Here is a 12875-nt window from a genome sequence, read left to right as displayed (position 1 = left end):
AATTACTCTTAAACATTGAAATCAAACTAGTATCTACCATTTCTGCTGGCAGCTCATTGCACATGCTCATCACCCTGAGTGAAGAAGTTCCTCTTCATGTTCCCCTTAAACATTTCACCTTTCACCCTTAACCCATGATCTCTAGTTTCGTCTCACCCAACTTCAGTGAAAAAAAGCCTGTTTGCATTTACCCTGTCTATACCCTTCATCGACCCTGGTACACAGCCACATCAATCAGAAAGCAAGCAGAACAGTAACAGTTCATGGGCAAATTAACTACAGGGAGCGAAATAGTCATAAATATCTCCCTGTGCAGATGCAACCATAATACACAGAGAATCAGATCAATCTCACTTCACAGGCAACAACAGAACAATACCAATACAACAGATCAATCGCAGTGCACAGACAAATCAACAGAAGTCCGCAGTCTATGGAAAACCTTCAGTACATGAGAAAAAACAAAGAGAGCTGATCAATGCTAATACACAGGCAGAAGTTGAGCACCAGAACAGCAGCAAACGATCATTCCAAATACATTGGCAAATCAATCTCAGTGCACAGAAAACAGCTTATTTTCAGCACACAGGCAATTTCACAGTCTCAGAAAATATGCATATCAGTCCCAAAAACCAGATCAATTCTTGAACACAGGTAAATCAATCCTACTACCCAAAGTGTTGGTCTAGTGCTGAGCCAGTAGGTTAATTCCAGTTGACAGGCAACAGTTCAACTCTAGTTGATAGCTAACGGCTGAATTCCACTTCACGGGCAGCAAATAAATCTAATTGCACAGAACAATCCCATTGTACAGTCAGCAGGGAGCAATCAATCCCAGCCTGCAGGAGTGGATTTCCCAGGTACAAGGAGCAAATCAATGTTTGTTTACAGACAGTGTAGATCTGTGTAGATCAATCCCAGTTCACACACTGTAGACCAGTTTCAGTACAACTGTAGATCAATCCCATTATAGGTAGCAGGTCCATCTCAGTTCACCTGCACATCAATCCCAGTTCACAGACAGCAAATCAATTCTCTGTACAGGCAGCGGACAATCCCAGTGCACATGCAACAAATCCATTCAGTTCACCTGTAAGCCAATCCCAAGCAGCAGATCGATCCGAGTTCACATGTAGTAAGTCAATTCCAGTTCACAGTAAGAAAGTGAAATCCCTTATTGAGGCAGCAGAACCAGATCTTTTACATTCAGTGTCACGAAATCTGCTGACGTAGGTCCCGACGTCTACAGACCAACAGTCCTTTAGTTACTTCAGTCCCTCAAGTAGACTGATGTGGATGACCCTATGTAGGATTATTCCTTAACCATGAATGGCTTGCTGCCCATGAGGTTTCAAGGAATTTGGAGGCAATGTTAAGCACTCCCAAGGTACTCCCTCTCACTTGTGTCTAACACTAGCATTGGTTCTCTGGTGGGAAATTACTTACCTGGTGATTGCTATGGAGAAAACTGGCATATTCATCAAAAGTTTGTACAACAATGGTATTAGGCTTTTGCCTGTTTAGCTCATGGACCAGCATTCTTAATTTAGATAAATGGCCAGATGTTTCAGAGTGGACTTTGTATGGTCAATTCAGCTGGGAGGCAACTTTGCCGCAATTGAATCTACTGCCTAGATCAATGCTGCATAGTTCATTTCACTTGTTTCAACTATGTCACAAAGTAGCAGGCTTTAATTCAGACAATCAAATTATTCATTAGTAAGGCTCAACAACACTGGGTCCACCATCACATATAGGTTAGACTAGGTAAGGCCTGCAGGTTTCCTGTGCTGAAGGACATTTATAAAGTAGAAAAGCTATTATGAAGATTATGTAGTTTCTTGATGACTAGTACTGATACTTGTTAAATCCAATTCTAGATTATTTAATTAACTACATGTTAAATCCCCTTGCAACTGTGATGGGACCTCTCTGAGTTGTTTGTCCAGGCCTCTAATTTACTAGTCTGGAATTTAACCCTTACCGATACACTCTGAACCTAAATGTGCGGTTGGATTGTAAAATCTGCCTGAATATATTTTGGGAGATCCTTTCAAATGAACTCCTTTCTCTATCTGCCTCCCCCTTTCTTCAATGTCCACTCCGACCCACTAGATCTGTCCCCCATTCCACTGCGTTGTCTTCCCATGTTGACAGTAGATTGAACGGACTCTATCATCTGATACGATGGCATTTGATAGCCAACTAAACAGCTTTTCTCCAGCTTCCCCTATTTACATAGGAGACGTGGAGAGCATATTTCCAGTAGTGAGAGAGTCTATGACCAGAGGGTACAGACTCAGAATAGAAGGACGCCTCTTTAGACCAGAAATGAGGAAGAATTTCTTCAGCCAGAGGGTGGTGAGTCTGTGGAATTCATTTCCACAGGTGGCTGTGGAGGCCAAGTCATTGGGTATACTTAAAGCAGAGTTTGATAAGTTCTTGATTAGTCAGGGCATCACAGTTATGGGGAGAAGGCAGGAGAATGGGGGTTAAGTGGAATAATAAATCAGCTATGATGAAATGGTGGAGCAGACTCGATGGATTGAATGGCCTAATTCTGCTCCTATGTCTTATGCTCTATACAGTATTCTGAGACATTTTTAATTTCCATAGATTTTAGACAAAAGGAAAATTGGAACTACGTGACAGGGGATCAAAATATTCATAAAATTGCAATAGCTATCAAGCACTGAGAGGCTGACTGATGTATTTTGAAGCATTTTTACTGGAAAGACACTCATCTTGAAGCCTCAACACAAAGCCCTGTTAACAATTTACATGCTGTGTGTTGGATGAGGATGATGGGTGCTAACAGGATGAATAGAAATGGCAGGAACAGATCCACTGTATTACAGCCCACTCTGCACAGTCTCTAAGAGAAAACATCATAGGCAGTGAACTTATCGTCAATTAAATGGGGGAGGCTGCAGTGCATTGTGAATATATTTCAGTAGGAAAGAATATTTTTACTTGGAACAATACAATACTAAAAGCAATGTTGATTTGAGTATTTTTCATTTTCTTTAGAAGTTCACATTACTGAATGTAACAATCATGAATATAAACAGTTTTCTTTGCACTATTTCTTCCTTTATATATATTTTTCTATTAAGAATAAAGTCTTTCTGAAATAAAAATTATTTCTTATGTAGGTGTTTAGAGTGAATATTTAAAAGGGTGTTAAGCACTGGATATTAATTTTCTGAGTGGGATTATCCAATGAAAGCTAATGGCTCATTATTGCATCAATGTTCACAGTCATAATTATATCACATTTGCAGATTCACAGGCACACTATGCAGCCAGATGAGTAGGAATAATTCATTTTAAAAAAGTTACATCTATTTCAATGCTTCTTTTATCAGCAGCCTAGACTTTTACCCTTAACCATAAGGACAGATCACTGTCTCCCTTTGTAATCATTTCGTTATTTTCACGATATTGCAATTTTGTAGCTTCTTTTCATTTATTTCAAGCCATGACAAGTCACCTGAATTTTTCATAGGTGTGTTACTTTTTTAAAACATACTGCAGATGCAATACAAATTTCAATATGGATCTGTTTCGATGAATGGGTGTTTCAAAAAAATATTTCTAAATTGAACTAATTGGTATTCTCTAGCTGGTACTATAACTGCTTCTACAAATTACAGGCCTTAAGGTCACCTACCTAGATTTAACTGAAAGTTGGGGAAAGAGAAATTAACCCAGGAGAGGCACTATTCCACAACCTATGGGATTCACTTTCATGGACTCTACAACACATGTTCTCAGTATGTCTGCCAAGCACTTTCGCTCCATCAGCAACAAGCAGGATTTCCTGGTGGCCAAACATTTTAATTGCAATTTCCACTCCCGTTCTGATATGCCAGTTCATGAGGCCACTTCAGGTTGGAGGAGCCACACCTCATACTCCATCTGAGTAGCCTCCAACCTGATGGCATGAACATTGATTTCTCGAACTTCTGGTAATTTTTCCTCTCCTCTTCCCTCTTCTTCTTCCATTCACCACTCTGGTTCTTCTCCTACCTTTTCTTTCTCCTTACCTGCCTATCACTGTCTCCTAATGCCCATCCTTCTTCCCTTTCTCCCATGGCCCACTCTCCCCTCCTAACAGATTTCTTTCTATTCAGAAATAGCCCTTTACCTTTCCACCTGTCACCTCCCAGCTTCTCACCATCTCTCCCTCCCCAACCCAACTGGGTCCTTCCCCTCCTCCCACCTTCTTCTTCTGGCATCTTCCCCCTTCCCTTCCAGTCCTGATGAGGGACCTCAGCCTGAAATGTCAACTGTTTAATTATTTCCATAGATGCTGCCTGACCTGTTGAGTTCCTGCAGCATTATGTGTGTGTTACTCTATTTATTTTTTTGTTTACTTTTGTATTTGCAGAGATTGTCTTCTTTTGCACATAGGTTGTTTGTCAGTTTGTGTTTGTGTGTAGTTTTTCATTGGTCCATTGTATTTTTTTTATTCTACTATGAATACCTGTAGAAAATTAAATTCAGGGCAGTATCTGTATACTTTGGTAATAAATTTACTTTGAACAGTGGATATAAATAACCTCTAGCTTCATTAACCTGTGACTTTACATTTTTCTTTACTACCTATAATTGTTGAATGTTATTGTTTTTTGTTGGTTGTGCCAACACACCACAGCAAATTCCTAATACACGTAAATGTATATGGAGAATAAGGTTGATCCTTGATCTTTGAAATACTTTATTTTGTAGCATTTCCTTTCAAACGTGTTTTTAGGAGAGGGATATTAAGGAACACATTCAAAAAGAAGTTACTAATAACATGAAAATTTAAATCCATAAATCTGTTCTGGAATGAAAAGGGTTAAAACCACTTAAGTAAGGGGAATGTTGCAATATGCAAAGAATTTAATGAACAAAGCCCCTACACCTACTTAATCTAATTAGGACACTGTTTTGCAATTATAAAAATCCTCTCGGTATTCCCTCTTTTGTCAGACATTCTGGCCATTTAAAATACAAGATCCTTTATTTTTCATCTCAGACTGTCAGAAATCAGCTCTCAACAAATCTTACTAAGTGGCTGCGGAAATTTTTTTCCAGTGTGTAAAGGGAAGTACCGTGCAGTTTCTGTAAATTTTGATTAAACCAGCTGCTTTTTGATTTGAAGGTGGACTGATACAGGCAGATGGCAGCTGGCTAATCCATTACTGTCATCTCCACTGATTAGATCTACTGTACAACAACAATAAACTATGCAAAGGAGAATGAATTGTGAACTCTAAGCAGGGCTTTCATAATAGCTTTATCTCACCCTCTAATATCTTTTCCTGAGCTTTAAACACAAAGTTTATAGATGCAAAATAAAGCCTGATTATTTTTATTACAGTGACAAAGAACTGAATCAGCAAAACATTAATCTTACAGGCTGCAACATGTAACCACTGTCTGCGGACATTTTGAAAATGGGAAAGTGTTTCCTAAGGAAAGATTATTTGTTAAAATGGATTTACTGACACTTCACAAACTCGTCATGTTTGCTGAGTTTTTCTGAATATCTGGGCCATACCTGTGAAGACTTTAAGAGCCTCTGGCTGTATTCTTTCTCGATCTGCTTCAACCTGATGCTGGTCTGTAAAAACAAAAGGCAAAATGTAACAAGAGATGGGCAAAGAGGAAGAACGTGCACAGACACTCGCTGCTGACCTAGGTTGCTTGGCACCTAATCGGTATGCCTGTCACTTACGATCTGGGCTCTGTGCCAGTTCCAACGCCCCTTTGTGGCAGCCAAAAGCACAGGGCCTTGCTTTGATCTTCAGCCAACTACTCATCACTTGAAAGGAAAAATCTACCTCTGTTGCCAATTATTAGAAAACATAAAGGACTTTCTGGATGAAAAATGACAGCATAAAGTTTATCAGAATGACTTCACCTTAGTAAAAACAGAAACACATGCTCTGATGAACACTGTGAAGGTACAATATGACACGTATGCTTTAGAGTGCCAGATGATGTTTTAAGAAGAGGCTCGGAGCAGTGAGAGGAGGGGAGGTGGAAAGAACTGAAAAAGAAAAAAAATGTTAAAGAAGGTGCAAAGCCAATTCCACCCTAGGGAAGAAGCAAGAACATTCTCTAATACAGAGCAGAGAAGCAAAGTGCTCTTGGAACTTCAAAGAGCTTGTGCACTTACTGTAAATGTGGTCATTAGCAAAACCGTACTCCACCTTTTTGCAGTAAAGCCATTAAATATAATTACTGCCAACATTTTTTTTTAGCATTTCAGCACACAACTGGTAATTGAATATATTTTGAAAATGCAGTTGCAAAACAAAGATTTAGTGATCATTGTGAACTTCATTTTTAAAACAAAAAATAAATCAGATTTTAAAATATTGTTACATTTCTCCCTTTCTCATTGACCAACATCCACGGCCACTCAACTGAGAGGGAGAGCTCTCAAGTTTCTGTTCCTCTTGTGTGCTTGCGTAGCTTGGTTAGGTGACTGTCTGATCCTTCCTTGTTCTGATTAGGACTCCATTTTGCACAATGACCTCAGGCGCAATATCATAATGACAGAATCACACAGTGTGCAGGGATACCATTCCACCCATTCTGCATGTATCCACTCTTTGGAAATGGTATCCAATTAATTCCACTCCCTGTTCTTTTGTGCAAACCTTTAACCCCTTCATAGATTTATCCAACTTGTTTTTGAAAAATACCACTTAATCGATTCCATTACCTTTATTGAGCACAGTATTTGGGAAACGTGGATATACTCACTGGCCACTTTATTAGGTATACCTGTACACCTGCTTGCTAATGTAAATATCTAATCAACCAATCATGTGGCAGTAACTCAATGCATAAAAGCATACAGACTTGGTCAAGAGGTTCAGTTGTTGTTCAGAACAAATATCAGAATGGGGAAGAAATGTGATCTAGGTGACTTTGACTGTGGAATGATTGTTGGTGATAGATGGAGTGGTTTGAGTGTCTCAGAAACTGCTGATCTCCTGGGATTTTCACACACAACAGTCTTTAGAGTTTACAGAGAATGACATGAAAAAAAATCTAGTGAGCAGCAGTTCTTATGTTGAAATGCCTTGTTAACGAGAGAGGTCTGAGGAGAATGGCCAGACTAGTTCAAGTAGACAAGAAGACGACAGTAACTCAGATAACCACGCATTACAACAGTGGTGTTCAGTTGAGTATCTCTGAACACACAACACATTGAAACTTGAAGTGGATGAGCTATAGCTACAGTAAACTCAGTGACCACTTTATTAAGTACAGGAGGTACCTAATAGAGTGGCCACTGAGTGTAGATCATCATTATGCTTAAAAGAGGAATGGAGTAAATGGAGATAAAATTGGGTCTCAGCAAATCAGGCAGATCAAAAACATGTTATGGCTCCAGTCTTGATGTAGGGGCACGGCTCAAAACATCAACTGTTTATTCCCCTTCAAAGATGCCGCCTAACTTGCTGAGTTCCTTCAACACTTTGTGTACATTGCTCAAGATTTCCAGCATCTGCAGAATCTTTTGTATTTAATATTGAGTTTTGAAGTACTGAGTTTAAGCAATGCCTGAATATTTAAAACTAGGTCTTATATGTTCTACTCTGATGCCCTATGATTGGAGCAGGCCAGTTTAAGCAAGATCCATACACTATGGATGCAAATCAGCAACTGTTGTGAATTATATTAAAGAAATAGAAGGATTTCCTTTGGGAGACAATGAAAGATCTGTGAGAATGTATGCACAAATATTGCAAGAATGCAGTGGCTGTCATCAATGTCAAAACCACTCAATGAACTGCTGGGTGCAGAGACAACCAAGCCAAAAAAAACACAGAAGCAAAAGTTCTTTTCAAAAACTGAATACAGCACAGATGTCAGTATTTTAAAACAACAGGGGTTGAAAGCTGAAGAAATGTGACAATGAAAATATGGTTTCAAAGGAATCTACCTGCTTGGCATCCCAATCCAGACACTACTTAGAATCAAGCTGATGTATGTTTCATATGGGCTGTAAAACCATTGTCTTAAATTCAGCAACACTAATAATGCATTTGCCACAGTTTCTTTGCTCCTGTTTGCAGCAGCAAATGCATTCCCTGCAAGTGCCAAGCAGATGATTGTGCAGGAATGCAGTTTTGAGGAACCTTACAGCAGGTTCTGCTGGAGTTCATGGTTGGTGTATGTTTTGTTTATCAGAAGTATAGTCAGTTTTTGTGAGTATAGCATGCACACATTTTAAAAATGAAGGGCACTCTGAGCTGACAAAAATGCCACTATTGCAACAAGTCCTTTATCTTACAGCATGGGTGTGGTGAACTACATATACCTGTCTGGACTGCTCCTGTGGCTCCTCCCACAGACCCCTGTATAAAGGCGATTGAGGCCTAAGCCCGGCCTCATTCTCCAGGATGTAGTGTTGTTCATTCTTCCAGTCAATAAAAGCCGATATCTCGCTTCTTACGTCTCAGAGTGAGTTATTGATGGTGCATCAATGGGTATTTTAAATAGATATAAGTAATGAACAACCCCTTGAACACAGGTTTTGCTTATTTTGCACTATTGACCCATGTGGACCTCAAATTTCCAAATATATTTAGGCTTGTGGTTTATTTGGAAAACTGGATATTTTCAAGAACAGTAATCTGGATTTATTGAATGGGACTGAGTTATTAGAGTGTAGAGGTTAGTAGGAATAGACAGAATTGTTTAAGAAGTTCACATACACATTTGTCATTCTCTTCCAGTACTTTATACTTTTCCCTAAACGTATGCCCTCACGCAATAACCTTGGATAAACATCGTGATGGTCTACCCAATCTAGGCCCCTCATAATCTTATAAATTTCTATCAGGTCTCCCTCAGCCTTTGACACTACAGTGAGAACAACTCTAGCTTCTCCATCCTTCCCTTATGGCTCATACCCTCTAATCCGAAGCTTCCGTTAGGTTCCTCCTACAGTCTAAAAACATGCTAGTCAGTAGGCTAATTGGTCATTGTAAATTGCCCTGTGATTAGGGTAGGGTTAAATAAATGAGTTGCTGGGCAGTGCAGCTTGTTGGGCTGGAAGGGCCTGTTCTACACTGCGTCGCCAAGTAAATAAATAAATAAATACATACATACATACACCAGTCCTATACTGGAGTGACATCAGTTGTGCACGATACTCAAACCAAAGCTCTATACAGTGTTCATAACACTCTTACTCAACGTCCTAACCAATAAAGGTTAGCGTGCCATATGCCTTCTTTGCCACCCTATCTACTTGTAGGGCTATTATTAGTCAGCTTTGGAGGTGGACCCAAAGATCCCTCTGTACACCAATGCTATCACTGTACCTTAAGTATATTTGTGGTGGGGGGCGGGGTTAAGAATATTCTGGTCTCTCTCACTACATAAGGTTTGCAGGGACTTTTGCTTCCTAGTTTCAGGTGGAGGTGGAAGAGCACAAGCTGACAGTAACTGCTGCTTGGTCTCTGTGGGAATCCTCTAACTTCCATTCAAAACAATGTTCCACCACTGAACGCTACACTCCACCTTAATCACTTCTTACTTGAGACACAGACAGCTGCTTTGCAAAGCAATGACATTCTTGGAGCCAAAGATTAAGATTTCAGTGCACCTTATTTCTTCTTACAAAGGTGCCAGTACAATTTGACAAGGCTTGATCAGGCATAACTTGAATCTGTAGCAATCATACCAGTTGCAGAGGAAAGTTGCTTTTTCAGAATTTAAATGAGATGCATTTCCGTCACCTGCACTATTTGTTTGACATGAAAGATCAAAGTCACTCCTTGCCATTCTACACTTCTGAAGACATTGCCGATTCTACAACAAATGCTGGGATTCTTGGGAGCAAACATATAAACTTAGATGGAAAGATTTTATTTTCATCATAAGACAAAGGAACAGAATTAGACCACATGGACCATTGAGTCTGCTCTGCCATTTGAAAATAAAGTCATGGCTGATTTTATTTTCCCTCTCAACCACATTCTCTTGCCTTCTTCCTGCAACCTTTGACACCCTGACTAATCAAGAAACTATCAACCTCTGCTTTAAATATAGCCAATAAACTTGGTTTCCACAGCCATCTGTGGCAATGAATTCCACATATTCACCACCATCTGGCTAAAGAAATTCCTCCTCATCTCTGTTCTAAAGGGACGAGCTTCTATTCTGAGGCTGTGCTCTGGTTCTAGACTCTCCCACTATTGGAAACATCCTATGCATGCCCACTCTATCTAGGCCAATGAGTTTATCAGGGGTAATGAGTTGGAAAGGAAATGTAAAATAACTCCATGCATTTTGTTCAGTTTTACATGTTAAATCCTGCAGTACTAAAATGTCCATTTAACCACTTACTGACTGTCACAGTCCCACAATCTGTGGACATTTGCATGAATTACTTCAATTAAAGAGGCAGGAAAAAGTAAGATGTGCATTTCTGGACCATAATTCATAAATTTGGAACTTTGCAAAAATTTCCAAAATGCATTAAAGCCAATGCTGTAGTGAAATATTGAAAATGGCAACTTGAGCATGGCAAATTTCTATAATAAGTACTGTAATAATTACCTGATAATCATTTTCAGAAATAGTGACTGAGGGCTAGGTTTTGTACCAAGGTTACCACTCCTACTGTTCTTAGAGGCTGAGATTTGGTATTTGTTACATCAAACTAATCCAAGTGATGGTACCTCCAAAAATACAGCATTTCCTGGACAAAGTACCAGAAAATCATCTTGGATTTATCTTCTCAAGTACATGTGATAAATAAATTTGAATCTGGTAAAATGGAAAGAAGCATAAAAAAAAATTGACATTTGGTTTAATCAGACCTTCTGGTTTAGATGGCTGCCAAAGATGTTAAAATACTTAGACTGTCATTAAAAGACTTTCAAAACTATTTAAAAATTTTATAAAATGATCCAATGCAAAAAGTCATTAGTAACTTAGAAAATAGTATCAATAGTTTTCAATAGGTACATTTAATGTCAGAGAAATGTATACAATATACATCCTGAAATTCTATTTCTTCACAAACATCCACGAAAACAGGAGTTCCAGTTAAATGTTAGAACCGCAAAGCCCCCCAGCTCACCCCTCCCACACATAAGCAGCAACAAAAGCAACAGCACCCCCTCCCCACCAGCAAAAAAGCAACGATGCCCCCCACCAAACACTCAAGTGTGTAGCAAAGCATCAATAAAGGCACAGACTTGAAATACCCCAAAGACTACACATTCACCTGGTATTCGACATACCAAAGGTTCTCTCTCTCCCTAATAAGGGAAAAAGAGGTATCCCATTTCACAGTGAGAGAGAAGAAATAACAACTCGCTGATTTATGGTGCTAAAAGAAAGACTTCAAGTTTACATTTACTCAATCAATAAAATGAATGTAACTATTTTAATTCTTTAATCTCTTGCAACCTTTCCCAAGACTGGCAAAGTTGTTTGAACAGAGTTCCTAAAGTAAATGCTGCAACTTTTCCACAAAACCTATCCCTTACAATGTGGATTTTGAAGAGGGAAATCCTCCTCCCCCCCCCCCCCCCCCCCCCCCATTGGACCTGAAATCTATGCTAGTATCTCATCTGGGGTGAACAGAGACTTTTCCTTGAGGATGCTGGGTAGGCAGAATTGGGATTAGGTCCACCCAAACACCCTGTCAACATGAACTACCCAGTAATAATACACGGTGGGATGTACTAGAGGTATGTATCTATTATAAGCACTCCCCCACCAACCACTTATTCAGCAAATAGTTAATGCACAATAACGGTGGGAAAGAAATAAAATAATAAAAAGTTAAAAAGGGTTTATATGAGCTGAATCTGAGATGCTGCATATCCAACTGCCGACAATAATCTGTGCCAAATTGTTTGGTTTTGCACCTTTTTACGAGCAGCAAGTGGAAAAGAACTCCTATTAGTACATGGAAGGACTACTCTGTCATTACATGCTGCTGATTAAGCTTTGGTGAGACCATACCAGGAGTACAGAACACAAAACATAGAGCAGCACAATACAGTACAATATTGTGCCAATCTCTTAACCTACTCTAAAATCAATATAACCCTTCCCTCCCACATGGCCTCCATTTAACTTTTATCCATTTATCCACTGCACTGTGACCGCTGATGTATATAAATTGCCTGAAATGAAAATGTAATGGGTGGGTTGGTAAGTTTGAAGATGATATGAAGATTGGTGTTGTGGGTGGTGTAGAAGACTAGTAAAGAATACAATGAGATATAGATCAGTTGCAGATATGGGTGGAGAAATGGCAGATCAAGTTTAAGACCATAAGAACATAAGACATAAAAGATTAGGCCATTCAGCCCATGGGTCTGCTGCACCATTCCATTATGGCTTATATATTATTCCTCTCAACAGAAATATCTTGCCTTCTCCCCATAACTTTGACACCCTTACTGATCAAGAAACTAACAACCCAACTTTAAATATACCCAGTGATTTGGCCTCCATAGCAATCTGTGGCAATGGATTGCAGAAACTCACAACCCTCTGGCTAAAGAAATTCTTCCTCATCTCCGTCTAATTGGATGTCCCTCTAATCTGAGGCAATGTGCCCTGGTCCTATACTCCCCCATTATAGGAAACATACTCTCCACATTACTTTCTTTAGGCCTTTCAATATTCAGTAGGTTTCAATAAGACCTCTCATCAGGCTTCTAAACTCCTGTGAGTACCAACCCAGCATCTTCAAAATGCTAACCCTTCCATTCCCCAGATCATTCTTGTGAACCTCCTCTGGATCCTTTCCAATGCCAGCACATATTTTCTTAGATAAGGGGCCCAAAACTACTCACAAGACTCCAAGAGTGCTCTGACCAATGTCTTAT

General features: G+C 39.4%; 1 protein-coding gene across 2 annotated transcripts in view; it reads right to left on the bottom strand.

The window, feature by feature from the left end:
* cep112 (centrosomal protein 112) overlaps window positions 1-12875 on the bottom strand; it is a 531702-nt gene that overhangs the window by 119686 nt on the left and 399141 nt on the right. For both annotated transcript variants that reach the window (XM_073026401.1, XM_073026402.1), the window contains exon 22: window positions 5552-5614. In XM_073026401.1, the coding sequence (XP_072882502.1) occupies window positions 5552-5614 (63 nt within the window). The remainder of the gene's footprint in view (window positions 1-5551; window positions 5615-12875) is intronic.

This window comes from Hemitrygon akajei, chromosome 22, assembly GCF_048418815.1.
Source record: "Hemitrygon akajei chromosome 22, sHemAka1.3, whole genome shotgun sequence".
In the NCBI taxonomy this organism is placed as follows: domain Eukaryota; kingdom Metazoa; phylum Chordata; class Chondrichthyes; order Myliobatiformes; family Dasyatidae; genus Hemitrygon; species Hemitrygon akajei.
This window is presented reverse-complemented; position numbering and strand designations above follow the sequence as displayed.